Source organism: Dryas octopetala, chromosome 6, assembly GCF_963921425.1.
Source record: "Dryas octopetala chromosome 6, drDryOcto1.1, whole genome shotgun sequence".
NCBI lineage: Eukaryota > Viridiplantae > Streptophyta > Magnoliopsida > Rosales > Rosaceae > Dryas > Dryas octopetala.
In genome coordinates, this window is record NC_141371.1 from 11,803,902 (window position 1) to 11,831,468 (window position 27,567).

The window sequence follows — 27,567 nt, forward strand, 5'->3', positions numbered from 1 at the left end:
CAAAATCATTTTTTCTCTTAAAAAAATTCAATGCTCCCTTTTTTTCTTTCAAGCCATTTCAGGGCCAAATTTCGAACAAATAAGTTGTTTTTAAGTGTGACTAGTTTTTGTATGTGATTGATTTATTTTTGGACTTTGTGTGTATTAAATTCTTTTATTAGGAAAATGAAAAACTCAACACACAGACACATAATCTGGTAAACATTTTTTATGCACCTAATATTATTAATACATACATATTTACTCCTATTAGCCTAACCAGAGAACTTCATGGTCAACTACTCTTATAATGGATTCCAACGGTTGATTTTAATCTAGGGAGCCATTGAAAGTGCCAAGCAACTAAGCAAGAAATATTGAGAGTGCCAAAGAGAGAAAACTGTATTAAGCCATTCTTTTTGGTAAGTAGATTAGATTAAACCTTGACACAAGTGAAAGACGCCCCCTTATTACTTTTCTTATTTTTCTTTCTTTTGTAACGGCCCATATTATATACTTAGTGGGCTCTCAAAGAAACAGCAACCCAAACCGAGTCCATATTGTAGCTCCACTTACCCAAGTTGTCTGCTACTGTATTCTTCACCTTGCAGCTGTACACGTGTTTTTGCTCACCTCTAGCCATCTGCTTCATCCATGTTACTTTTTCGACACCCTTTATTCCAGTAAAGAAGAGAAGGTTCAAGAATCCCTGTTGAGACCACCAGTCTCTCTTGCTACTTAGTACTAAGGTAAGTTAGTGTTTGTGGTTCTAATATTTTCTGATCATCTCCCAGTAGGAAACAAGTAAAATCACAGAAATGATATTTCTTTATTATCTCAGAAAGTTTCTTTCCTCCAATATCTGTTTATCTCAGTTGGAGTTTTGTAATATGTTTTTCTTTGCTTATGTTTCTCTATGATTCTTATTTCTTAGTGAAAAAACAGAAACATGAAGTGGGTCAGTTGTAAAATGGAAGGAAAATGAGGAAAATTTAAGTGAAGTGAAGGGTTTATGGTTCTTCTTCATGTAGAAACCAACTAATGATATAAATTGAAGTAAAGAGACTAGGAAATTGTAATCCTAATGACAAAGGTAGTTTTTGTGAAGATCATGAGAATTATCAAGTACTAACTCAATTGCTTTGCTTATGTGCAAAATTGTGAACGATTCATGGTTGATCTTGATGAACTACTTGGGAAATGAACGATTTTAGTGAATGTCTTTGGTTCACTGATTTGTTCCTCCATGGAAGCAGTTCAAGCAAACCCATTTTTTGCTTTTGGTTTGTGGATTGCGTTTTAGACTTTTAACAGTGACGTGTGGATGGGAATTTCAGTCTTAAGTTGGGAGAATACCTTAAAAGTCCTAAATTGAGCTATAGGGGTTAGAATGCCATCCTTTTTAATAACTGGCAGGTATTATGGAAAAAACTTCCCTGTATACACCTTATGTGTTTATCTCATTCATCACCTGACTTAACGGTTATGGGAGAGAGGGAAAGAGACACTATATACACCTACATGGAAGTTTTACCCATTTTGGATGATAGGTCTCTATATTCAATGTCATTGCTTTTTCTCTCATGGCACTACTGAGTTGTGTTTATCAGTTGCAGTTTTGAACATGGGTGCGAAATACATCATTTCTGCTCTATTGGGAACATTTGCAGTTGCATGGGCATGTGACCATATTATTTCTGACAAAAAGATATTTGGAGGCAAGTTGGTTTTTCATTTGAAGCTTAATTTGCAGCATAATAGTTGTTGCCACAGTCTAATTAATGTTAATGTGTTTTTGCATTCAATTTAGGCACTACTCCATCAACTGTTGCAAACAAAGAATGGTGGGAAGAAACTGACAAGAAGTTCCAGAAATGGCCACGAACTGCTGGTCCACCAGTGGTCATGAATCCCATCAGTCGTCAGAATTTCATTGTCAAGTCCCCCCCTGAATCTTGAAGATCTCTTGATTTTCAGTATTCTGTGTAAAGTAGGACCTGAAAAACAGTGGTTAGCCTGGATTTGATACCTGAAAGTAGGTCTGAAAAGGGTTTTGGCCATTATTTGAAAGCAAAATGGCTTTTGTGCCCTTTTTCCCTTTTGTTATCTGGTCTTGGGTTGTTGTGTTGATGATGTTGTGAACCTTTGTATCTTAATAAATAATGGCAGTGAACTAACCAAGGTGTTTAAGCATACCCAAGGGCACTGGTGCTCCACAGTGAATTTTTTTTTTTTTTTTTTTCCTGACCCTATGAAACAATCTAGCTGCTCAATCAAATACTCACCAATATGTTTTCACATAAATAAAACAACATCGAGCATGCATAAAGAGTTTTTTTTTTTTTTGGGTCAAAAACATGCATGAAGAGTTTAGGATTACAATGTTAACACATTACATAGAAACTGTAATTTACTGTTGACATGTATTTCCACATAACATTTCATAACCAGAAAATCCCATATTGTAATCACAGACCTAATAAGTAACAAAAGCTCATGAGTAGTCATTTCTCACTGGACTCTCCTCACATTAATCCCCTTCAGCATAAGCAGATGGATTACCCCAGAATATATACCATGGCCTGAACAAACTTACGTGGACAACCACTTCCCTTTTGGTGAAAATTTCCCACCTACCAGATCTTTGATCTGATGGTTTCACAACTTAGAATAAAAGACTCAAATGGTGATCCTAATTTGAACTACTTTTTGTAAGTGATTTGAACTCAGATTTGAACTACTTTTTCTTTGTATATGATTTGAACTTGATTAAATGAGAAAACTGTAAATGATTGTTGACATGCACCTTCACATACAAATTTCAAAACCAGGAACAAGAACATTATAATTGGGACCTAATATGTAACAGAAACAGAGTAATCCTTTCCTATGGGAGGGACTCTCCTTGCATTAACCCACCACCTATTCCTTTTTCAACTCAAATTGATTACAAGCGCCATTACACTTAATTTCTTCGACACAGAACAAGTAGATGGATGAACTGAACAGAACCCAGCCCGAATAAACCTCAAGGATAACCACTTCCTCTGTGGTTGGAACTTCCATCAACAAAATAGCCTTGGTCAGATGACTCAGATGGGTTCATGACGAAGACTCAAATGACTGACTCTCCATCAGTTTTATTTTATTTCTTGAAGCATTTCCACAACCTTCTTCATTTTGGGTCGTTTGGCCGGTGTGCTGTCAGTGCAGAGTAACGCAATCTTCAGTGCTGCAAGCATTTCTTTCCTCCAACCAAAGGAAACTGTGCTAAGCCTTGCATCAAGAATCTGCTCTGGGGTTTCCCCTCTTGCTGGAGCATTATGCACCCATTTCACCAAATCTACCCCCTCATCAAAGGCCTCATCCACTGGTAATTTGGTTGCAAGGATCTCAAGCAAAACAACACCATAGCTATAAACGTTTCCTGGTGCTGTAACTTGCATTGTATATGCATATTCTGATAGAACAGAAAAAAAAAAAAAAACAAAAACAAAAACTTGATTAGAAAGGAAGGCAAGAGAATGAAAGAAGGGGAAAGCTAGAATATAAAATTCATAGTCGCATAGAAGATAGAACACTAAATAAAGCTACCAAGTGAAAGGATTGAAATTTGAACTGTATCAAAATACCAATATACCTGGAGGAATATAACCAAAGGAGCCTGCAACTGCACTAATACTGGCTGTGCCTCTGGATGGATCCAAGAGCTTTGATATCTCGATCTCTCCGACCAAAGGCTTGAAGTTAGCATCCAGAAGAACATTACCAGAAGAAATATCAAGGTGGATAATTGCCACATGATGAAGGAAAGCCAACCCTTCTGCTACTCCGATGGCAATGGAAAGTCTTGTTGGCCAGTCAGGTTGATATTCAGGTTGCTTGCTAGATTCATGAAGAAGCTGATACAATGTCCCATGGGGCAAGTAATGATGCAGCAAAAGAGCAACATCTTCATAAATAACAAATCCAATAGGCCGCACTAGGTTATCATGACATAGTTTGCTCAGCCTCTCAAGCTCTCTAATCATCTTGTTCTGGTGATGAATTATTGTCCTGTCCATGGATTTCAACCTCTTCACCGATATAATCAGCCCAGATGGCATAACAGCCTTGTAAACTGTGCTAAAAGTCCCAGTACTGAGCTTGTTTGAATCCTTCATAGTTGCTTTAACAGCAAAATCAAGATCTATTGCTTGTTTGAGATTCTCAACAAAGACATTCCCTGCTACTATTGCCGGTAGGTTATTGGCTTCCTCATCTTCAGTCCCTACAGCTTTTTCTTCCCTCTCCTGTTTCTCTCTAATCATAAACAGCAGAACAACTACGGTTACCGATACAAAAACTGCCAAACCAGAACCAATAACTGCCAGTACGATCCTGTAAGAAACCTTGTGATGGTAATTCCCATGGTCAGCACCATTAAAACTCCCACATGAGGAGCTCAGTGGCTCTCCACAGAGCCCTTTGTTTCCCAGAAAACTTGAATTTGGACTCTTCTGGAATGGTACAAATGTGGGTACTGGGCCAGTGAACAGATTGTTTGAGAAATTAACCTCTATCAAGCTCAACATGCCCTTAAGTGCAGATGGAATATTATCAGAGAGCTGATTATTGGAGACATCAAGAGAAACCAGCTTGTCAAGTTTCCCTAATTCAGGGGGAAGAGGCCCACGAAGATGATTGAAGCTTAAATTCAAAGCTATCTGCAAGTTTTTGATATGACCAATTTCAGGAGGGATACTGCCAGTCAAATAGTTTCTTCCCATTTGCAACTCAAGCAATTTAACACAGCTTCCAATTTCATGAGGAATCTCCCCCCTTATTGAATTCTGACCCAATAGCAAGTATTGCAATCTCGACATGTTGCAGATATCATTTGGTATGGTACCATTGATTCTGTTATTGCTTAGATCAAGCTTGTTGAGATTCTTGCACCCAAGAATTGATTTAGGAATATCTCCAAACAGGCTGTTACCGGAGAGAATTAATTCCTGCAGATTCATAAGCTGTCCAACCTCCGGAGGAATTTTCCCGGTAAATCCATTTGAGGCTAAATTTAGGAGGGAGAGATTAGAGCACTTAGCAAATTCTGGAACAATCTCACCAGAAAGATTGTTATTGTCTGCTTCGAAGTACGTAAGGCTACTAATATTCCCAATTGCATGAGGAATGCTACCTATGAGATCATTGTTCCCAATTCGGATACTAGAAAGGCCACTGCAGCCTCCAATTTCTTCAGGAACATCTCCACCTAATCTGTTCTGGGTAAGAACCAAAAACTCCAGCTTCCCTGAAGCAAAAATGCTCTTGGGTATTGGACCTTCTAGCTGGTTAGAATGCAGATTCAACAATTCAAGCTCAGAAGCTGAGCCTAGATTATCTGGAATTTTACCCACCAATTCATTCTCATAGGCAGTAAAAACTCTCAAATTGGTCAAATTGCCCACCCAAAATGGGATAGCACCATTGAACTTATTACTAGAAATTTGAAAATCCTGTAACATTTCTAGGCCCTGAATTTCATTCGGTATTTCTCCTACTAGCAAGTTATTGGATAAGTTCAATGATCTAAGGTTTCTGAGATTACCCAGCTCTGGTGGAATTGAACCTCCAAACTTATTCAAAGACAAATCAAGAAATTCAAGCTGAGATAAATTTCCAAAAGCTGAAGGAATTGATCCACGGAAACTATTATAAGAGAGGTCAAGCCTCTTCAAAGCTTTGAGCTCAGAAATAAGGGTCACATTACCTCGGAGGTCACGACGAGAAAGATCAAGCCTTTCCACCATTGAATGGTTCAAACCGCAGCTAATGCCAGTCCAAGAACAGTAATCTGAGGTGTTGACACCCCACCCAGGTACTCCAAGCTCTTCATTAATGGCTAACAATGTAGCTTCATCATGAAGCTGAGCACCCAGAAGCTGAGACTCAGCTAGGAACCCAAGAAGAAGATATAACAAGCACAAAAATGCCATTGTTGGGTTGTCTTCTTTTGCAGGTGGAACACTTCCTCTGTGGAAAAGAACTCAAATTTCTTCTCCAAACTACAAAACAGTGATAAGGGCATAAACCCTTTAAACCCAGATCAAGTCTTAGTTCTTAGTACCTAAGAACAAGAACTTCCAAATTCTAGATTCTGCTCATGGAGAGAGAAAAATTCTGAACTTGCAACCAAATGTGGGTTTTCCTTTTCATGATCAGAGAATCACACCCAAAAACCATTACAGGCATTCACCATGAAAATGGCATGAAAAACCAGAACCCCAAATCAGTTCTCAACTTTTTCAAGAATACCCATTTTATATTCCTTGAAAGTAAGGCATTGCATCAGAGCAAACCACCAATCCCTTAATTTTGAAGTACACCAATCAAAGGCTTCAGGATCGGAATTAAAGACCCTATATGAAAGGAAGAGCTACAGACCAAGACAAGAAGAGACAGAAGAGCTATGAACAGGATTGCATTATGGAACATGGGTTGTATACTGGTATTGTACATGGAAAGTGCCCATATCCTTGTTTAACAAAAAAGAGAAAAAGAAAAAACCATGATTACAAAACCAAACAAGAAGAGGCAAGGCTTCTGTGAAATGAAAGGAAGAGTAGAAGCAAGAAGAGTAGAGAGTACAATGTTTTGGTACAGGTTTCACGGACCAGGTGTTTCTCTGTCTGTGAGAGAGAGGGAGAGAGGGATTTGTGGGTCTGAAAGAGGAGTAGGCGAGTAGGAAAATGGAAAGGAAATTCCTTGTCACGTAGGCTTTCACGAGAAATGGGCAGTGATAGAGACAATAGAGTGAATGGAGTAATGAACCACGATGGCTGCATAAAGACCACCTGGACCCGGCCTGTGTTAAGCATCAATACGCTCATTTCAGATTCTCTTCTTTTTCTTTTTTGCTCGGAGGCTCATATCATATTCATATATGTTTTCAAAAATTTATATATTTTGACAAAAAAAATAAATTATACATCTATACGTTTTTAATTATCAATGACTATTTAGTTAGTAGATAATACTCAATTTTTATTCTCCATGGTGAGCAAAAATGAATCAAAAAATCTATATATTTTTAATCCAAATATGGTGAAACTTGCAACTCTAGTGGTACAACAATTTACACCTACATTCACCTTAAGAATTCAAGTCTCACGAGTATTAATTATATCTTGCTTCTACTTTCACAAAAAAAATAATTCGAGTATAACACCCAAGTTCTTTTAAACCAAAGTATAGGGCTCTTTTGGAACCTCTTTAACAAATTTAATTTACTTTTTTTTTTTCTCTGAACAGGGGTCAAAGCCAAATCAAAGTAAGGTTAGTCTAATTTATTATGCACAGAAAGTTTAAAAATTATTTTTTTATGAAACAATATTAAGAATTGGAAATTCAAATTTAAGACATTCAGTAAATATTTTTAACATATTCCTACATAAAAAAAAAAAAAATCGAATTGCCTTAGTTCAAAAACATGTAGGTCCGACTGACATGTCCCTGCATATTCTGTGTTAGCCAATACATAAATTCAGGTCGGTACATGCTTTAAGGAGCCCATTAAGTTTTTGACAACAAATTGAGCAACTTGCTACTACACTTGGCATGACTCATTCTCTTGTTACCAATTACTGTTGTACATTTTCCTTTTTGGCATTTAATTTGAAGTTGTTGCAATTTAAAATTCAAAACTAACAAAAATTTATTATCCCTCAAAATAACAATTCTTTTAAAATAAAAAACAAAAACAGAAAAACATACACATAATATATTAATATATGCATATTCTATTTGATCTATATTGAGTTCCATCACAACCCATGAGAGGTTATAATTTTAGTGGTTAAGAAAAAAAATTGATTTTCTTCTGTTCTTTCTTAAAGAAAAAAAAAAAGATAGACCCTAAAAATAGAAATGAGCTATTCAAGTAACCATTTTGAGGATTTTGTTGATTTGAGGAGGAATGAAATTAATTTTTCCAATTGGCCAAAAAAAAATATTAATTTTTTCCAAGCAGAAGCCACAAGTAAACCTAGCCTAGGATTCCTTCCATGTGAGGTGATTATATATGTTTCACATGATGTGTATAGCCTAAAATGGACATTTCAATATTTTGAGTTTCAACTTTTGTCACACCATACTAATAATCAGTACTACTCAATTTTCCAATCCCATGCAGTTTATCTTTAGAAACCTGCAAAATTAATCCAATTAAACAAGATTGTTAAAAGGCAGAAATTCTGCCATCAAGGGGTCCTAGTGTCCTACATCCATGAAATGGTCGTAATGGACAAATAACATGATGATTAACTATACCCTGGTTTTTTTTTTTGGCTGTCATGCAGTGTACCACTTTTGTTAATATGCGATATATAGTAGCATTTCCGGGACAATGTTATGTCGTTGAAGCTTGGTAGGGAGTAAAACTATATGAGTGTATGTAGTCAAATATGTTTATCTGTCTCATTATATGATTTAACACATAATGAGAGATATAAATACATAAAATATATACTGATATAAAAATTTGTTCTATCATCAAATTACATAACACGTAGTTACAGTTTTCTTGAATCATTTCAAACTCCCTTATTTTTTTAAGGTTTGTATTAATAGATTTTTTTTAAAGGTTGGGTTTAGCCGTTTAGGCTCTCCAAAACAGTACAAGACCCTCACCATATGGAATTGGGGTGTTATAAACTGTGTAAGCACATGTTGGGAAAGACAATCTCTTGAACGGAGAGAGCAGGGAGGGAAATGATCGAGATGGCATTGTTTATGGGACATGTCAAGTAACGTGTCATGGGTGACAAAGCTGTCCAAAAGAGGATGGGACAACATATTTGTGGGACTATAACAAGTGCCTCTGTGCTCACAGTCCCTCCTAGGTCTTGCAGCTGCTAGCTATTGCTTGCTGCAGTTGTTGGTGGTCAAAATCATTCAGAAAAGCTGTCTGTTACCCTAGAAATGCTCAATTGTTTTATATTAGTATTTCTTAATTTATAAATTTTCAAACCTCACTTTGGAAAGCACACTTTGTCTTTTAATTGTTCCTTTGCGTCTGTGTTATCATTCCTCACTCACATTGTCTAATCTAATCTATTATAATATGTTTTCTAAAGACACAAAACAAGGTGCTTTGTCATAATCTTACGCACCGAATGGCTGCTAAAGTGCTAATGAAATGAAATATAAGTTTTCTACTATTTTTTTTTTCCAGGTCTTGTTTTACACTTTTACGTATAAAAGAATATCATTTTTAAGTTGTTTACTTGTTTTAAAGTTAAGGGTTAAGCACTTCCAATTAGTATTTAAAAAGATAATTATATAAAAATCTAAGACGTACTATATAGTTTTAAATGTAAACATAAGATCAATCCAAAAATATCAATAAATGGTCTGGATTGAATTTGTTCTTCACACCATGTATAGTTGGAAAATAGCAAATACGAAAGATGAATTTAATATGTAGATCTTTCTTCCCTTGTTTGGTAGCTAAAAGCCTAAAACCTAAAAGTTGAGTGGGAACTCGGCCAAGGAAAAAGGTTTGGGGGGATCGTATATCCTAGAATCCCATCATTTCCCATCCTTCAAAGGTGGGTGGATTAGAAAGAGGAGGCCGAAAAGTATTTAAATTGTTATATTTAATGGGATCCACAAAGAAAGTGAACCAAATGATAACAATACATCATACATGGTTGAAATGATGAAAAAATTGAGCTGTAATAAGAATATTTGTCAATAGTGTACCTCCAATACTTAAATACATAAAGTGGGTAAAACTTATAATTATAGGGAAACAATTTTTGTGTTGTTTGTGTCAGAAGCTGCGCATTTTCTGTTTGACCCACAAAACTAGCATATATGTTAGGTAATGTCGTCTACCCACCCTCATAATTCTAATTCAACTCATACCTATTTAATTTATCAATATTGTTATAAATATCATTAATTATGTAGTTGTCTATTATCATGTTCAATATTTATCTCATGTATTATCTAGAGGAATTGTATAGATAATTATGAGGAGTCCAATTTATTGTAAAATAGGAGACCTTAAGGGTCTATCTCAGGTCATCCAAGAGCCTATAAATAGAGGCCTTATGTGAATGAGAAATACACTCTGATTCCTCCCTAATTCTCTCTTATGTTCTCTACATTTCTCTTTATTCTATAACACGTTATCAGCACGAAAGTCTCTTATATTCTATTCTTTTATACTAAGAGTCATATGGAGCAACCTAGTTGCTAATGTCCAATACTCTTGATCTAGAGATTTATTTTATTTCATAAGCTTGCAGTTTGATATGTAGATTCTCTTTTTTATTTGATTATGCAAACCCACCATGATATGCACAACTTGAACGATGTTTAACTTTGATTGTGCGATGTGGGTATTACATTTAAATTCTACTCCAAGATTGATCTCGTGTTCAGTATTACAAATCATATGCACATATATGCTATTCATATATAATACATACTCGACTGAAGTCTTTCAATTCCAATCATATATTGCTCTTCCTTTCATTTAATGCACCGGGGGTTTTAAATGGCATGTGATATAATTATAATCACATACTATATATCCTATATGGTTCTCTATTTGAATGGGATCGATTGACTCGTTTCTCACCCTTGATGAAAGACAATTTATCTTTAATTGGGTCGTATTGTCTAATCTACAAGTTCAAGAATTTTCTTAACTTGTAATATATTTTCTATGCATATCGATCTCTTGGATATATACTATAAAGCTATGATCTATACACGTATATCCTTTATTTGATATTTATCTATATTTCTTTGTTGACTTTTGTATATTCTTAAATTGAGATGATTACAAGTATAGGATGCAGCTATTTACAAGAGGTATCCTGCAAAGCTTAAAAGCTTTCCTTCATATATATAATTTCATCGGAAAGTACTAGAAAGCTATGATTGTTAGCTTGTATCATTATTTTATTCATATGTGTACTCTTGTAAATAATATGGGTGCTGTAATTTAATCACTTCCTCCTCGTTAATCAGGATGAGCACTACCTTTTCTATTTGATTAATTGGATACCTTATTATCTTATTATGTTATTTAACAACCATATCAGAATTGATTTTTGCTTGATCCTTAATTATCACAAAAATGATCAAGACCATAAGTTCTTTGATCATCAAATTAAATTGAGGGCCTGAAGTTCCTCAATTGCATGTTATACAATTAAATAAGATAAAGATCTGAAGTTCCTTGATCCATACAAAAGTCTTAAATTTCCAATACCTAGTTTGAGAACCATAGTTCTAATGGGTACCAAAATTTCGAACCCGAAGTTTCGAATATATCAAAATTGATGACCTACAGTTTATGGATCATAATATTATGAACCTGAAGTTTCATAATTAATATGATTATATTATATGAATTTTCTTATGCAATTTTAATGTCAGTATTATTTTAATTATGTTTATATTTCACTACCCATTCTATATTATTACGCACTGAATATATGATTATTCATACATAAATGAGATTAAGGCCTAAAGTTCCTTATCATACGATCCAATCGAAACCTGAAGTTTCATGACTCAATCGAAACCTGAAGTTTCATGATGATTGGTCAATATTGAAACAATATGCAATGAAGTACACGTTCGATGATAGTGCAAATACGACATATTCGATCATTGAGGTCTTGATATTGTTGAGCACTCAATTTTGCTTTATATATGATATACACGACAATTATCACATATTATATTAGGACATGAAGCTCCTTGATTTTGATTAATCATTTAATCATACGAAGATTTGAAGTTCTTCCATTTTATGAGGACCCTAAATTCTTTGGTTCTTATCATGTGATCAAATCATAATCTTGAAGTGTCTTGTTTTTATTATATATATATAATAAAGACTCGAAGTTCTTCAATCTTTATCCAATCGTGTAATTAAATGAGAACCTAAGTTTCTCAATCTCTATATACAAATCATGACCCGAAGTTTGTTGATTCATATTATTGGAACCAGAAGTTTCCATAGTTTATTTTAATGCAATGTTTTACAATTTCTGCTTTAATTTAATCGCTCTATTTATTTCCTTATTTTAATTCTTAACTTTGCATTATTATTTTTATGGACATGTTGTCCTAAACATCGAACCTGAAGCTTCGAGTATAGATTTCATTTTGAACTTGAAATTCTAATTAATGCAGCCTCAACCTTGAAGTTTTGAGCAAATTATTTTGGCATGAAGTTCAAAATATATGAATCTTGTTAAGAACCAGAAGTTCTAACATAGTACATACATTAGGAAAATAAGGATTTAAAGTCTAAATATGAACCTAAAGTTCAAAGCTCGAACATTTTAGATTCGGAAGTTTTAAATTAAATTTAAGTCTATGTTTTGAATCTGGAACCTGAAGTTTCAGAAATATGTTAATGTGACATGATGTTCATGTTACGACTCTTGATGAGCAAATATTTAGAACCCGAAGTTCTAACCTACTCCAAATTTGAGGTTTTGGGAATACATGAGAACATATTATTTGTATTTAATTTGCCAATATTGATTGAACCAGAAGTTCATATCTATAAATTTAGATGTTGTACATTGGTAATTAATGCTTTCCATTATGTACACTAGTTGGCTATATCATTTTCTTTATATAGAACCTGAAGTTCTAAATCTTTGATATGTACTGTATTTATGCCTCCTGTCACGGAATGGAGAGATCAAACTTATAAAAAAATTGATATTCTAACGTATACAACGTGAAGTTCCTTATTCCTTGGTTTTACTCAAAACCTGAGAAATTTGAAGTTCTCGAAAAATATGATCAGAACATGTAGTTCTACATTAAACAGTCAAATAAGAACCTGAAGTTCTTTGACATTTTGTTTATTTATCAGAAGTGGATGAAATTTGAAGATGCGATAGAACCTAAATTGATTAAAATTTGTAGTTCAATGTGCATTACTTAATCAAGTCAGAACTTGAAGTTCCTTGATTTTCATGCTCTATGTTATAGAATCAAATTGAACCAGACGTTCTTTGATCTATCATTCCATGATTTAGAACTCAAAATTTTCATAACTCCATAATTTTTCTTATGAACTTGAAGTTCTTGATTAAGTTTAGATTAAGCAAAAAGTCTTTATTCATATGATTCATTAGAGCTTATAGTTCTGTGCTTACACAAAATTCAAGAACCTGAAGTTCTACCTATATTTTGTATAGAAACTTAAAGTTTCATCACTTCAATTTAGAACAAATTGGTATATATGTTCATAGTTGTTCATAATTAATTTATTAATTCACATTATAACCTGAAGTTAGATGTTGAAGAATTATTTGAAACCAGAAGTTTCATATACCTACATGTGCATTGCAAACCTAATTATGTTTCGTCTTTATATAACCTGAAGTTATATAAGCATTTGAGTTTGTATAACCACTCACTCTATTGAATTTTATATATGCACTTATGAAAATTTTCCCGCCATTAGGGAGAGAAATGACCGTTCCTGAAGAACGGCGTGAAATATCATAATATGCATATACTAGTCTTTTCATACCATTCAATATGCGAATGAGATATGAATGATAATGCAAATCTAGTGAATACATTTATTTGAAAGCTAGATGCATATATATTCAACGAAACTGCAAAGTCACGTATAGAAGATTTATATATGCATGCCAACATGGATTGATGTCCTAACATGGTAGTCCATCAATTTGGCAGAAAATGGTTTATTGCACGCCTGAAGCGTGACAAATCTATAGGTTCCAAAGTTTAGCTCCCTAGAAGTGGAGAGTATATGAAATGGTCCACACAAGCCCAATTAATTAAATTTAAAGATCCACATTCTGTACACAAATCATCCTAGAAGAGATGACATCCCTGAAGAGACTATAAAAGCCCCTGAAAAGGCATGTGTACCAATTACAAAGATATATATATATATTTATATCTAATGCATGCAAATGAGAATTGTGAGACGTTGATATAATGATGATATATTTTGTTTATAGTAGCTACTAAATATCATCATGGGCTATAATAATGTGGAACCACGTTTATTATAAATGTCGACAAAATTAAATGATTGGCCAAACTGGAAAGAGGCAATTCCAGTAGAATTGAACATCATTATAAACGTGGAATAATGAGAACCTATAGTTCAAACATCAAAGATGTTAACCCTGAAGGTTATAGAGTGTTTGAAATAAAGTGAATGAAATCACTATTTATAATGGCACAAGGTTTCTCTAAAGAAACATGGGATTGTGGTTATATACTCTCCTGTTATAGATGCAACCGCATTTTAACAAATTTGGTAAATTTAATGTGTTCATTGCATATGGAGAAAAACCTTTAAAGATTATGAAATGCCTAAAGCATATCGCCAGAAGCGATTTCCTACAAGATATAGGACAAATGACTAAGTCAAATCCCAAATTGAAAGTGCCATAAAATATTATGTGCTTGAAGCAAATCCTTGAAGGATTGAAAGAGCCTGAAGCTCAAAATATGTACTCAACCTTAACACTATAAATATGGTTAAAATTGCCTTATTGAGTACTTTGATTAGAACCCGAATTCAGAAATTGTTGCAACATATTCAAACTTTTGAATAAAGTTATGAATTAATTGAGGCTCCTGAAGAGCTCATAAGATTATTGAATGCTTGATTATAGGATTTGATATAAATAACCTTGGGAAATGAAAATAGTGTCTCGAGCTGCAGATCGAGTACTGTACTAGTGAAATTCTTATGCCCAACGGTTATTCAATCTATTGGCACTAAGAATGATTACTTGCTTCCTAAGGAAGATGTAAGAAAGATCTTTGGTCCAGAAGCACCATATCTTAATGTGCCTTATTCAACTTAAACACAATGCAATAGACTGAATATAGCATCGGTGATTGTGTCATTTTTCCAATACTCAAAGTATTTTCATAATAATTCTTCTCTTTTAGAGATAATTGTTTCTAACCACTTTATTTAGTGGAATTATATTTTGTTTGTATTGCTCCAATCTCAACAGGATTTCAATATATGATGACAAACATATAACCCCTGATGGTATAGAAGCCATGTTCATACAGGCATTGTCAAACTCCACCCTCTAGAAGATGGGATGTGAGATATCATTATTTGCTGGATTATTGAGCCAGTCAAATTAAAGCTTATTGTTATCAGGGGGAGCATCCAACCATTTTGCATGTTGTACTCTTTTCCCTTCGATTAGGTTTTTGTCCCATCGGGTTTTTCCTAACAAGGTTTTAATGAGGCAAAGCACATCCAACATTGTAGCAGTGATATTGCAAAAGTTGCACTCTTTTTCCTTCGCTTTGGTTTTGTTCCATTGGGTTTTTCAAAGCAAGGTTTTAACGAGGCAACATTCACTGATTGAAGAAATATATCAACATCAGGGGGAGCGTGCCATCAAACATTGTACTCTTTTTCCTTCGTCCAAGGTTATTGTCCCATTGGGTTTTCCTGGCAAGGTTTTAATGAGGCAGTGTCGTGCGCCCATCATATCTATCAGAAACACATGAAGATTGTACTCTTTTCCTTAGCTAGTCTTTTTCCCATAGGGTTTTGGCTAGTAAGGTTTTTAATGAGGCAACTATCATATTCAATGGACATCCAAGAGGGAGTGTTGTAAATATCATTAATTATGTGGCTGTCTATTATCATGTTCAATATTTATCTCATGTATTATCTAGAGCAATTGTATAGATAATTATGAGGAGTCCAATTCTATCTCAGGTCATCCAAGAGCCTATAAATAAAGGCCTTATGTGAATGAGAAATACACTATGATTCCTCCCTAATTCTCTCTTATGTTCTCTACATTTCTCTTTATTCTATAACAAATACCATATTCTCTCACACCTAATTAAATATTCAACAATTTAAAATAAAGTGATGAAAGGATAGAGTACGCCCATCATTAAATTACAATGTGAACTGAACTTCACAATATATCCCTTAAATAATTATTCAAGAAATTCCTTAATAGAAGCTTATTGTTTACTTCAAATAAACGCTTCTTCTATATTTATGTATATATAATACTATTTTTTTAAGAGATAATTTTTTAGTATTAATAAACGTTATTGCATTCAATGGTTGAAATATTAATACAATAAGTCAATAAGTTACCAATTTTAATATTTACAAATTTAATCTAACGAGTCATTATATGTTGTCCCTCACAGTTGTTCAACATTTGTTCCTCGTTTGAACAATTTTGTTAAGCTAGAAAATATCTATTATGATGAAATTTGTGACCTAAGGCTTGACCTTATAATAATAAAGATAAAAGGTTGGAATGTTTTAATATAATCAGAATACCTCCATAAAGGCAAAAAACCATAATACACCTTACCCATAAAGATTAATATATAGTTACAATGCCTTAATGTAATTAGAATCCCTCAGTTAAGTCCTCATCAGATGTTAGGTACATGACTTTATAATAATAAAGATCGATAGTTTTAAACTTTTAATAGTGAAGGTGGATATATAGTTACAATGTTTCAGTATAATTAGAAAGGATGCAACATCATCTTTTTCTGCCCAGGAATTTGTAATTTTGCGAATTATTGAGAGTACCCATATGGCCATATCTCTTGAACATTAAATAGTTTCATCCTCCTACAAAAACAAGCAAAGGGAGGGACCAACTATTTAAAAAAATACAGAGGGGGGGGCCAAAATGAATAATTTCATAGGGTGTACGGGACCCCAGTAATGGGTAAGGGGTGTGCATGGCATCTCCAAGACAAGTAGGGACAGGGTATGTCTGTACTCTGCAGCCTGCAGGACTGGGCTAACCACAACTACATATTATATGTGATACAAAGGCTTAAAGCATAGATGAAAAGGTCACAAATTAAAGTCACATGGCCTAGGAAAATATTTCTTCTACATTTAATTAACTTTGGTAAAAAAGAGTAAAGACAATATTATACTCCTAGTTTACCAAAAAGAACAAAAAAAAACATTATTCCTGGAAGAAAATTAAGAAATAAAAAGAAAACAACATTATAAAATCGTTTACATCATGAAAATGAGAAAGTTGTGGAAGGTGGTAATATACAATATTCCTCATATACATCAAAAACACCTTTAAAATCTCTCTAAAAAGGCCCCACCTTTATGATAAAATGCAATAAATAAAGTGTTATTAATAGTTGGCCAAAAAAATAAATTGTTATTAATAGGACTGGCAATATATTTTATTCATATTGGTTTTATAGAACTATATAGTGATTTAATGAGTCGTTATATTTATATATGTATCATTGTAAAGATAAAAAAAAAAAAAAAAATCAACACCAAACCACTCCATTACCAAATAAAAAAGGAATTAGAGAAACAACAACAAACCTAATCAAGGCGGGAATTGTGCAGGGATTGAGGATTACGTACTAGATTTGAAATAAAACTTTAAGCACAACAATTACGCGGTGTAATTGTGTAAATAATTTGAGTGTTGCGAAGTCTTTTGCTCGCTTAGAAAGTTAGAATATGACAAATGTTTTATTAAAATAATAACTGATAAATGCCATAACACTTAACTAAAGATCTAACTCTCTAGCTTGCTCAGCCACTCCCATCAATGGATCCTTAATTAGGGGATACTAGAGTGGTTAATTAAGATACAAATTGTTTTTATTAGAGTAGCTTATAACATGAGAAATGCTAGTTATTTTCTCGATCTACCTTCTTCTAGCTTTAATCTAACTTTAATATTTTTTATTATTATTCTCATTATGTAATGTATGTAGTCTCATAATCAGACTCATTCATTTTTTAGATCACTCTTTAAAGCTCATTTTTATGAAAAATGAACTAAATTTGAAATCATTTGATACTGTATCAGTTATCAAATAAACAGACGGTTTCAGTGACAGTTAGACTCATCATTTGTTAATTTGATAACAATTACATGTCCAAACGATTTCAATCATGAGACTACACTACATAATGAGAATAATAAAATAGAAGATCGGAAAATAAGGTAGCTAGCATTCCCTTTGTAACTTTAGGTTTTTTTAAAAAACTAAATTAAAGAATCACATATCTTGTGGATTAGGCTAAGATGGCACCTATGCTTGTATTGATTGGGTATGGCTCATACAAAAATCAAAAGGAGTGATGATGGCATCATGAGTAGCGCACCGATCGATCACTCATGGAGTGCCTTTTTCATATGGCTTATAAGTACTCCAGTCTATAATTCTATAAGCATGAAAACTTGGATTACTTGCCAGATTGCATCATGTTAACTTCGTTAATATATTATATAAGTTTATGATCGCTCTAGAAAGCATTCATAACACTATTAAGGTGGCATACAACCATGTAATGTAATTAAGATGGTGTGGGAGGATTCGTCCACAAAAGAGGATGGTGTCCACAGCCCACTTCTTCAAAACATAATTGACCTAGCTGCTTGCATATACTCATTAAAAAACCTAATTAATCATTGTTTTAAAACCAAAAAACCAAAAAAAAAATCCAAAATTAACCTTAAAGAAATTTAGGCATCCATTCCAAAACCAATTAACAATGGGAAGAGTAGCCCAAATCTTTATAAGTCACTAGAAAGGCCCCCACATCTTCAATGTGAGATTTCTTTCAACACACCCCCGCATGTGTGGCGTCATTTAAGTCTAACACGTGAACAATTTATATTGGGTGACGTGGGAGCACGTGTGGCCATTAGGCGCATCACGTGGATAACCTGCTCTGATACCATGAAGAAATCTAAGCATCCATCCCAAAACCAATTGGCAATGAGAGGAGTAGCCCAAATCCTTATAAGCCACTAGCAAGACCCTCATATTTTCAATGTAGGATTTCTCTCAACAAACCTAACCTGTTTTGAACTATTTCAAAACTGTGCTATAGTTGAAATCGAGCTATGATGTAAGTTCAGATATCTTGGTTGAATACGTAAGTCTACCAAATTTTTAGAAAAATGGTTTGTTTTCTGATGAACCTTGTAACGAAAAAAGAGTTATTTTAAAAGAAAACCAAGAGAATAAGCTTAGTCTATCAAAACCTTGAGTATTCTTCTATATATAAGCTAGCTTAGTCTATCAAAACCTTGAGAATTAGCTTATACACACATGTAGTGATTTATATACATGCAATACGTATAAAATATGATAAAGATTTTAGAAGAATGTGGTCGAAGTTTAGGAAATGAGAAAACGAGGCATGTGAGTGGCCGAAAGGTTTTCTACAATTATCAATTTTTTATCATGTTTTTAAAATTGCATAAAGTAATAAAACATTTTCTATAATAGAATATATTGACAAAGATATGATTTTTTGTTTTTATAATAATATAGATGTATATATGAAGTACATTTTTAAATGATCAAACTAAGTTTTAATGGAACATAAGAATTGTTTATCTATATTTACATTTGTGATATGTTTATGTGTCATTTTATTTAAAAAAAAAATAAAAAACATGGGCCTACTTGTTAAATATTAATAATACTCATATGGATGGGTCCTCAGTGAGGAAGCATGCAGAGTCTAATGGTGCGTTTGGATGAAGTAATTTGAAACTACTAAGGAATTCACAAATGACGGAATTAAAAATGACGTGATTTAAAATTCTAGAATTTGTAAATTCTCTTGTTTGGATAAATGTAATCATAATGAAATTTAAATACGAAATTTATAATAGTTTTATAAAAGAGTGATGGTGATAGTGGCAACAATAAAAATGATGTTTGTGGTAAGTTGACGATGGTAGTAGGGGTGATGGCCCACGGGCGGTGGGAGAAATGGTGGTGGCAAAAATTGGGGTATTGGAGGTGGTGGCAACGGCGACATTGGCGGTGATGGTGATGGTGGTGGCGACGGCAACAGCGATGGTGGTGGTGATGGCATTGGTGATGGAGGCGGCGGCGGCGGTCTCAGTGTCGGTGGTGGTGGTGGTGGTGGCGGTGGCGGTGTCAGTGGTGGTGACGGTGGCGGCGACGGTGGTGGCAATAGTGGCGACTGTGGTGGTAGCGGCGGAGGTGGTGTTGGTGGTGGTGGCAGCTGGCAGTGGTAGTGGTGGTGGCGGTGTCGGTGGTGGTGGTGGTGACGGTGGCGGCGGTGGCGGTCGTAGTAGTGGCAGAGGTGGTGGTGGCGGCGAAGGTGGTGTCGATGGTTGTGGTGGTGATGGTGGCGGCGGAGGTGGCGGTGGTGGTGGCAGTGGTGGTGACGATGGTGGTGGTGGTAGTGGTGGTAGTATTGTAATTAATTGGCAAGGTAATTGGAAGACACGACTTTTTTTTTATTTTATAAAAATTGGAATTTTGAAAATGACACCAATTTAGGTGGAATTTAAACTTGAAATTTACAGCCTTCAAATCCCAAGTTTTTTTCCACATAGAATTTACAAAATTCTATATTTATGGACCCAAACAAGGAAATTAGAGCATGTAATTTCTTAAATGCTGAGTTTTGTTTAAATTCTAAGTTTTTTTTCTCCATCCAAACACACCATAAAGGAAATTTGTGGTTGCATCAACAAAATCCTCTTTGATGTACTATGGATTTTGGAAACAACTAAAATAGAGGCAAGAAAAAAGAAGAAAACACAGACAATCCCACCTTCCCCTAGCTAATCACCCTTTTTTTTTTTTTTAACTTTCAGAGGACATGACTCCACCCCCCACCTTCAACCATTGGCATGTGCATGAGTGATGGTGTGGGGAGCCCCACTTTAGGTGATTGTCATCCATATGAGTATGACCACAAAAAAAGGAGTACTGCAAAAAGCAATGGGATTTCACTGTGGAATCTCAATTCATTGAGATTGGGCTCTCCCTTTACTAGACATGCATCATGACCCTTGCATCATGGATTGTCTCACCTCTTTAGGGCACCAGTGTCTTTTTTATCTCCCTTGCTGCCCCTTTCATACATTCATATATTCTCCAATCTCACTCTGTCATTCATGTTCATGTAACCTTTCTATACAGAAATATGTTTAATTAGTCTAGAAATAAAAAATCTCATTGTAATTTGCATATGAATATGTGATCTTTAATTATATTTAAGGGTATATAATTTACAAAGGATAATGGGATTTTGGAAGTGTGTCATATCAAAAGAACATAGAAACAAAACGATCCCATCAATCTTTATCATCTCACAGTTTTCCCATTGGCCCCTGTTATAATAGTAAAAGTACATGTAATGTTGTGTAATGTATGAAAATTGAGCCCTTTACTTTCTTCTTCTTGTACCTTTTATTTTAATCAAGAGAAAGAATTTGAACTTTAGATCTCCTTCTAACAAAGTTGAGAAAAATATCAGTAAATAAATAACTAATTCGGCACTTCACTTTATGTTGTTTGGTTTTAAGTTTAAGGCCTTTTCATTTTTCCCAGATCAAGTAAAAAATAGAAAACTGCTGAGTAGCCTGTTTGGGCAGCCCATGCCATCTTCTACGCTTTATTGTGGGTCAACCTAAACAGAGCTTGAACAACGATGAGGATTGGGCCAAGCCCAAGTTTATTAGAAAGGTATTGGGCTAAACGTCAACTAGTCCTTCTCTTTCTTCTTCTTTTTAATTACCAGTTAACCTTTATGCACTTAATCCCAAGATAAGAAAACTCTGGCACAGACAGAAGTACAAAAGCTTAATAATTTATTCGAGAATTAAATTCTAAAAATTTAATAATTATAAATAACAATTCTTCATCTTCAATTAAACAAGAATTCCTCCAATAATTAAAATAGTAATGTACCTATATTGGTCGGGCTTCTCTGCGGATGGATCATTAATAAATGATCTAGATTTTAAAATAGAAGATTAACGCTAAAGAGATCACATTTTTTCAACATGAGGTACCACATTTTGTAATAGAGATGGAACTCATACAAGTAAATTTTAGCTCTATTAGAGAAACATATAGTATTAAATGATGGTCTTCTAAATATTATAGTAAGAATTAAAAAAAATATCTAAAAAGTATCACCCAAAAGAGAAACTAAAAGAAACCAAGTCACATTAAAGAAATTTCCAAAGTATCAAGGAAAAATCAATGGTTACCCAAAAAAAAGTATCAAAGAAAATTTGAAATATTAGCGCAACAAGCGACCATTATAACATCTTAAAAACATATATAACCAAACTAAGTCTAATATTGCAGACAAGTCAAGGAGTTGGATTTTTAGAGCTGCCGGGCACATAGTTGAGTGGCTGTGCATATTCAATTGACTGCCGGTTGAGGTCGTCGAAATCAAGCTAGCCAGCTGCTGAAATCGACGGATTCCGGCAATGGAGGCAACTCGTCCTCATCGTTCGATTCTCGTAACCCGTTAATGTTGTAGATTGGAAACATGTTGCTGCTGTAGGCACCATTGTTGTTGTAGATTGGCACATCAGAATATTCATGAGCTTCTAATTGATATGACGACATCACCTCATCTTCATATGAAATTGTAGTGTTCGCTTCATTGCTTTCATTTGGTTTGTTCTTAGATATCTTACTTTTATATACCTTGCATAGAACCCATTCATCTAACTGCATGCATAAAAATAAATTAAAACTACTAATTAGTACAAACAAGGAAATTTTGAAAACCGGCCACCTAACTAACCCCTACAATTTTTCATGAGTAGTGCTCAAACTTTTCTGGAGTATTACTACTTGAAAAAACTATTCAAGGAGGTTTGAGAAATACTCAAAGGAGAGTTCGAGCTATACTCAATGGTTTTGAGATTGAACTCAAGGCATGAATTACAATTTTTTTTTTGTTGCCTATTTGTGTTTTTACCACTCATAGTTTCACTCGATTCCCATTATATCACCAAGATGTTTATTTGTCCCCCACATGTCCCAATAAACTTTTTTCTATCAATTCTGTCAACCAGCCGTCAAAAATGCTTACGTGGCATGGGTATTTTGGACTTTTCACCAAATTTGACCACATGAACACTCACTCAGCCATATGGCATGGACAAATCCAACTTTTAACCTACTTGACATGGTTGAAATTAGATGAAAAGTCCAAAATATCCATGGCACGTTAGCAGTTTTGATGGTTTGGGTGACGGAATTGAAGAAAAATGGTTTACTGAGACATGATGAAAAGTTGTTGGTGATAAAGTGGGACAAATAAAGATTTGAATGATAAAGTGAGAATCGGTTGAAACTATGGGTATAGTAAAAACATAATTAAGCTTCTTTTTTCTTTTTGGTGCAAACATAAACTAGAATATTATAAGTGAATATTAAGCACAAAACATACATATATGCATGCATACATATACGTACCCTATTGTCACCTGGAACCGTACTTATTCTTGGCAAATTTCTCCTTGTGGGAATTGTGTATTCATGCATAATCCAGTTGGTCTTGTCTGCTTTATTTAATTTGTCATTTTGTTTCCCTAAAAGGAAGACCAATACCTTCTTGATCCCAATTGTGCGACCCCTTTGTTGGATGTGTACATCTGCACCAGTTGCCTTCCAGAATCCATTACCAGCGCTACGGCTCGGACGCTTGCCATTTGGATACTTCTTATCCCTTGGGGTGAAGAAGTACATTTCTTTCTCTTCGCGCGATTTGTGCATTTCTGTCAATAACAAAATAATTATAGTAATTCATATTTTCATCTTTAGGGAAGATTTCATTTTATTTGAACTAGCTAATAATTGGGAATAGTTTTCTGATCTCTATCACAGTAATGAAGAAAAGGAATATGCTATTTGTCTTAGCGTTTTCTCCAAACTTTTTTTTTTCCAACTTATATAATATTCATATATTAGATTCTAAAAAAAATAATAAAACATTAAGAAATAAAAAGATAAATCCTGTCAAATAAATTGATGACACATAAGTTGGCAAAAATAGTTGGGGCAAATAGCATTTTCCTAAACAAAACTCTCTTTGAATGTAAGGATCTTATGGCAATTGTAAATTGAGTTAATTCTAGAATAGTCCATGAATTATACTCAGAGTATTACTTTAGTTCATAAATTTCATTTTGAAATTCTGGAGTCCATGAACTATGCAAGAGTATCACTTAATTTAGTCCTTTGTGTAACCTCTTTTACATTTTTCCGTTTGAACACACATGTACCTCACACGTGACCAAATTTTAGACGTATTTTCGTCCTCGCAGTGCCCTACCCCTTCTCCAATTAATATCTCATCCAGCCCTTACACAATAATTTTCAAAATTACTGGGAAGAATAAGAAAGCAACGTACCAACACATAGTTAATGGCCTAATGAATGAGTAAAGGTTGGATGAGACATTAGCGAAGGGATAGAGCATTGTGAAGACGAAAATACCCATCAAATATGGGTCATCTGCGCATCACATGGGTGTTTTAGACGGAAAATATAATAAAAGTTTTTAAAGTTAAGGACTAAACTGATACTTTTATAATAGTTCATGTACTCTAGAATTCTAAAATAAAAGTTTAAGTTGATATTCGGAGTAAAATTTATGAACTATTTTTTTAATTAACTCCTGTAAATTAACCCACATCTCACTAGATTCTCTGCATATTTAACATGCGATAATCTTTTTAGTTATTAATTAGGGAGACTTTCATACAGGTCCTTTAATTTTACAATTTACTGACTAAAGCCTTATGATTTTTAAAATTCTAACTAAAGTCCAATAATATTGTAACTATTCTATGTTAGTATATTACATAATATTGGTCAATTAGTTTCTATTCTTTTTCACACATACCTGGCGCTGATCATTCGACAGCTATTTTCGAGTGTTCGATAGTACATTTTTACTTTTTCCTCAAGTACTGGTTTTTTTGACTTTATATTAGGTTTTAACTTTGAGATTTTGGGCTCCCAGAGTTAAAACCTAACATGCAGCCTCTACAAATCTTATTCTATACTCTAGGAAGGTATGAGGTGAACTCGTACTCCATACCCTCAAGAAATAAAAAAATAATGACATATTTATTTGACAAGACAATGATTAAAGAGCTTTATTTAGAAAAAACAAGGGTTTTATTTAGAAAATAAAAAAACCATATGGTTTTTTTTCCAAATAAGAAATGCATTAGAAAGACTAAACTCTAATTTTTCCTAATAATACAAAGTTTGGGCAGTAATTTGCTTTAGTTAACCTTACAAATTAATTTAAGGGCAGTGCTAATCTATATTTCGAATCCTCAATTAAAATAAATCTTTCTTTTTTGTTTTGTCAAACCTCAAAATAAATCTTTGAATATTATAAATGACGTAAGCCCTGAAACCCCAATTATTCTTCATAAGCCCTAAAGCTCTAACAAAAAATGTTTGGATACGAAACAAAAAACATATATAATTGTAGAAACAACGAAACAAAGAAAGTTAAATGAAATTAAGAAGGGAGAGATAGACAAACCTGCGAGTTGCATAGGGTTGTAGTTGTAGAGATTAATGTCAATGATTTTATTGACGGGCAGAGCCTTCTTCAAGATTTTGGGGGCCAAGTAATTAAGAATCAACTCTTCATCACTAGGACAAAACCTGTAGCCCGGCGGATACAATTGGGAAAGACACTCATACCCCGGCATCATTGGTGGCACGTTCATCATCACCGGCGGCACATTCATCATCATCATCCGCGGCCCATTCACCATCAGCTCCATAGCATGATGATGATGATGATGATTTCCTCCATGATCTTTATACAAAGCTGGAGTGCTAGTGTTAGGGTTACTACTACTAGCCATATATCACAAGTCGCTCTCAAACTTGTTGCTATAATTCCCTTCTTCAACTTGTATTAATTGTTGCTCTCTCTCTCTCTCTCTCTCTCTCTCTCTCTCTCTCTCTCTCTCTCTCTCTATATATATATATATATATATACATATATATATGGTACGGGATGAGACAATTCCTAATCCTGGGGAATAGGAATCCCAAATCTCGTAGAGTACGGACTGACTTTCCCAGGTTTAATCGGATAATGAAAAAAATCTAATTTATTTTTGCAAAAAATAGTTACTTATTTGAGATGCATGACCGCACGTGGTGTAAATAGTGTTACCTGTAGTGGATATGGATATGCTAGTCAGGCGGGTTTGCAATAATTTCGACTAGCCATGATTTTATTGTAAAAATATATATTCAATTATGGTTTAAATTATTATTATTAATAAAAAAAAAAAATAATAAGTGTTTTCATTACATGGCCCACATGATCTAAAATCTCAATAGCAATTTTACCCTTCCCAATCTACCTATGCTAAATCAGTGGCAGGTTGCAGCAACAACAAAATTAAAATTCAGAGCATGAGGTTGGGCCGCCTCCTTCTTTACTTCAAAGCTCAAAGGAGTGATGAGTCTCGAAACATTTTGTTTCCTATTATTATTATTTTTTTTAACTAAAAACAATACTTAAAATAAGCCATTGAAGATTGGCCCAAAAAAAAAAAAAGCCATTGCAGACGTGACATCATTTTGCCATGCTAGCTCTCTTTTTTTCTGGGTTAGAACTATGGTCGGAGGAAGTAGCTAGATGGTGAAGGGGACGGGTAGTGTAGGAAGAATGGGGTGAAATAAGTGGATTAATACTTGATGGGCCATTATATTTAATTGGGCTTATTTTTGGGCTCATTTAAGAGCTCAATTTGGGTTTAATGATGGTAATGGGCTTTGAGCCCATACCAAAAATTCAGTTTGGTTATTTAATGACCCGATAATACTGAACCTCGATTAACTACTTTGGCAGTTAATGGAGAGGTGGTTTCACTCCATAATCACAAAGATTAACTCCTAAGAGAAGGACTATAAAGCTCGGCAGAGGTGAAGAATCGAGGTAACACACATAACTGAGCCAACATATGAACTTACTTATTTCACAAATGACTAACTGAGGTATCGGAGGCCCTTCGAGGAATAACCTCCAAGGGATAGTTATAATTCATTTGTTCATTTTGTAGGGAAGTTAGGAAACGATTGAAGAACAATTTGTTGATGTGTATGCCTACGAAAATTCGAGCCTCATCAATAATTTTTCTATAATTTAATATGGGTGAAGACATAAGGTATTAGGAAAATATGACTGGTGGCGAATTTTAAAAAAGCTTTGAACTCCAATCACTCTATCTTATGATAATGTAATCAAAATATATTGATCGAAAATAGAGTTGGAAGTCTGAAAGAAATGTTCTTCAAAAACCCAAAGGCCATTTAGGAAAATAAACAAATCAAAATGGAGTTTTTCAATAGAGATTGTGAGCACGAGAAACGACCAATCGAAAATGGACGAAAATAAATTCATTCGACGATTTAGACCAAAATAGTTACAAGCTGAAACTATAGGGACAACAATGACAAAAAATTATGAAACAAAAGTACAAATGGGAACAACGTAGGCAGGGTGCTTCATAGGCGAGCTCAGTACTGTTTTTCGATGTCTATTAATTCTTGCCACAACAACCTTCATGAACAATCATAGATCTCCAGCAAGTGCCACAAATCAAGTGCACACATCACATTAATTAATCCCGATTTGTTTGGTTCAATGTGGACAGCAAAGTTCAGCACATGACCCTTTATATCAAAGTCAAATTTTGTACCAAACTTGTA

The 27,567-nt window shown here is 34.2% G+C and overlaps 2 protein-coding genes across 3 annotated transcripts; one reads left to right on the forward strand and one right to left on the reverse strand.

Moving 5' to 3' along the window:
- The first annotated feature begins 570 nt into the window (after positions 1–570).
- Positions 571–2,172, forward strand: LOC147282412 (uncharacterized). 2 transcript variants are annotated; one of them, XM_086248715.1, is made up of 3 exons: positions 571–728; positions 1,590–1,697; positions 1,790–2,172. In XM_086248715.1, exons 2-3 carry the CDS (start codon positions 1,604–1,606, stop codon positions 1,936–1,938), a joined length of 243 nt encoding a protein of 80 aa, XP_086104841.1. In that variant the 5' UTR covers positions 571–728; positions 1,590–1,603; the 3' UTR covers positions 1,939–2,172. The 2 variants fall into 2 exon arrangements, with proteins under 2 accessions (XP_086104841.1, XP_086104842.1); XM_086248716.1 differs by having other exon boundaries at positions 1,596–1,697.
- A 642-nt stretch (positions 2,173–2,814) lies between these two features.
- Positions 2,815–6,248, reverse strand: LOC147282413 (Leucine-rich repeat protein kinase family protein). The gene is made up of 2 exons (XM_086248547.1): positions 3,620–6,248; positions 2,815–3,439 (listed from the first exon to the last, which is right to left on the reverse strand). Exons 1-2 carry the CDS (start codon positions 5,955–5,957, stop codon positions 3,120–3,122), a joined length of 2,658 nt encoding a protein of 885 aa, XP_086104673.1. The 5' UTR covers positions 5,958–6,248; the 3' UTR covers positions 2,815–3,119.
- Positions 6,249–27,567: the final 21,319 nt, after the last annotated feature.

Coding starts and splice junctions, on each gene's coding strand:
- LOC147282412 (XM_086248715.1), top strand. CDS start 1,604: ATGGGTGCGAAATACATCATTTCTGCTCTATTGGGAACATTTGCAGTT. Junction 1,698..1,789: donor TGACAAAAAGATATTTGGAG/GCAAGTTGGTTT, acceptor CATTCAATTTAG/GCACTACTCCATCAACTGTT.
- LOC147282413 (XM_086248547.1), bottom strand. CDS start 5,957: ATGGCATTTTTGTGCTTGTTATATCTTCTTCTTGGGTTCCTAGCTGAG. Junction 3,440..3,619: donor CTTTGGTTATATTCCTCCAG/GTATATTGGTAT, acceptor CTGTTCTATCAG/AATATGCATATACAATGCAA.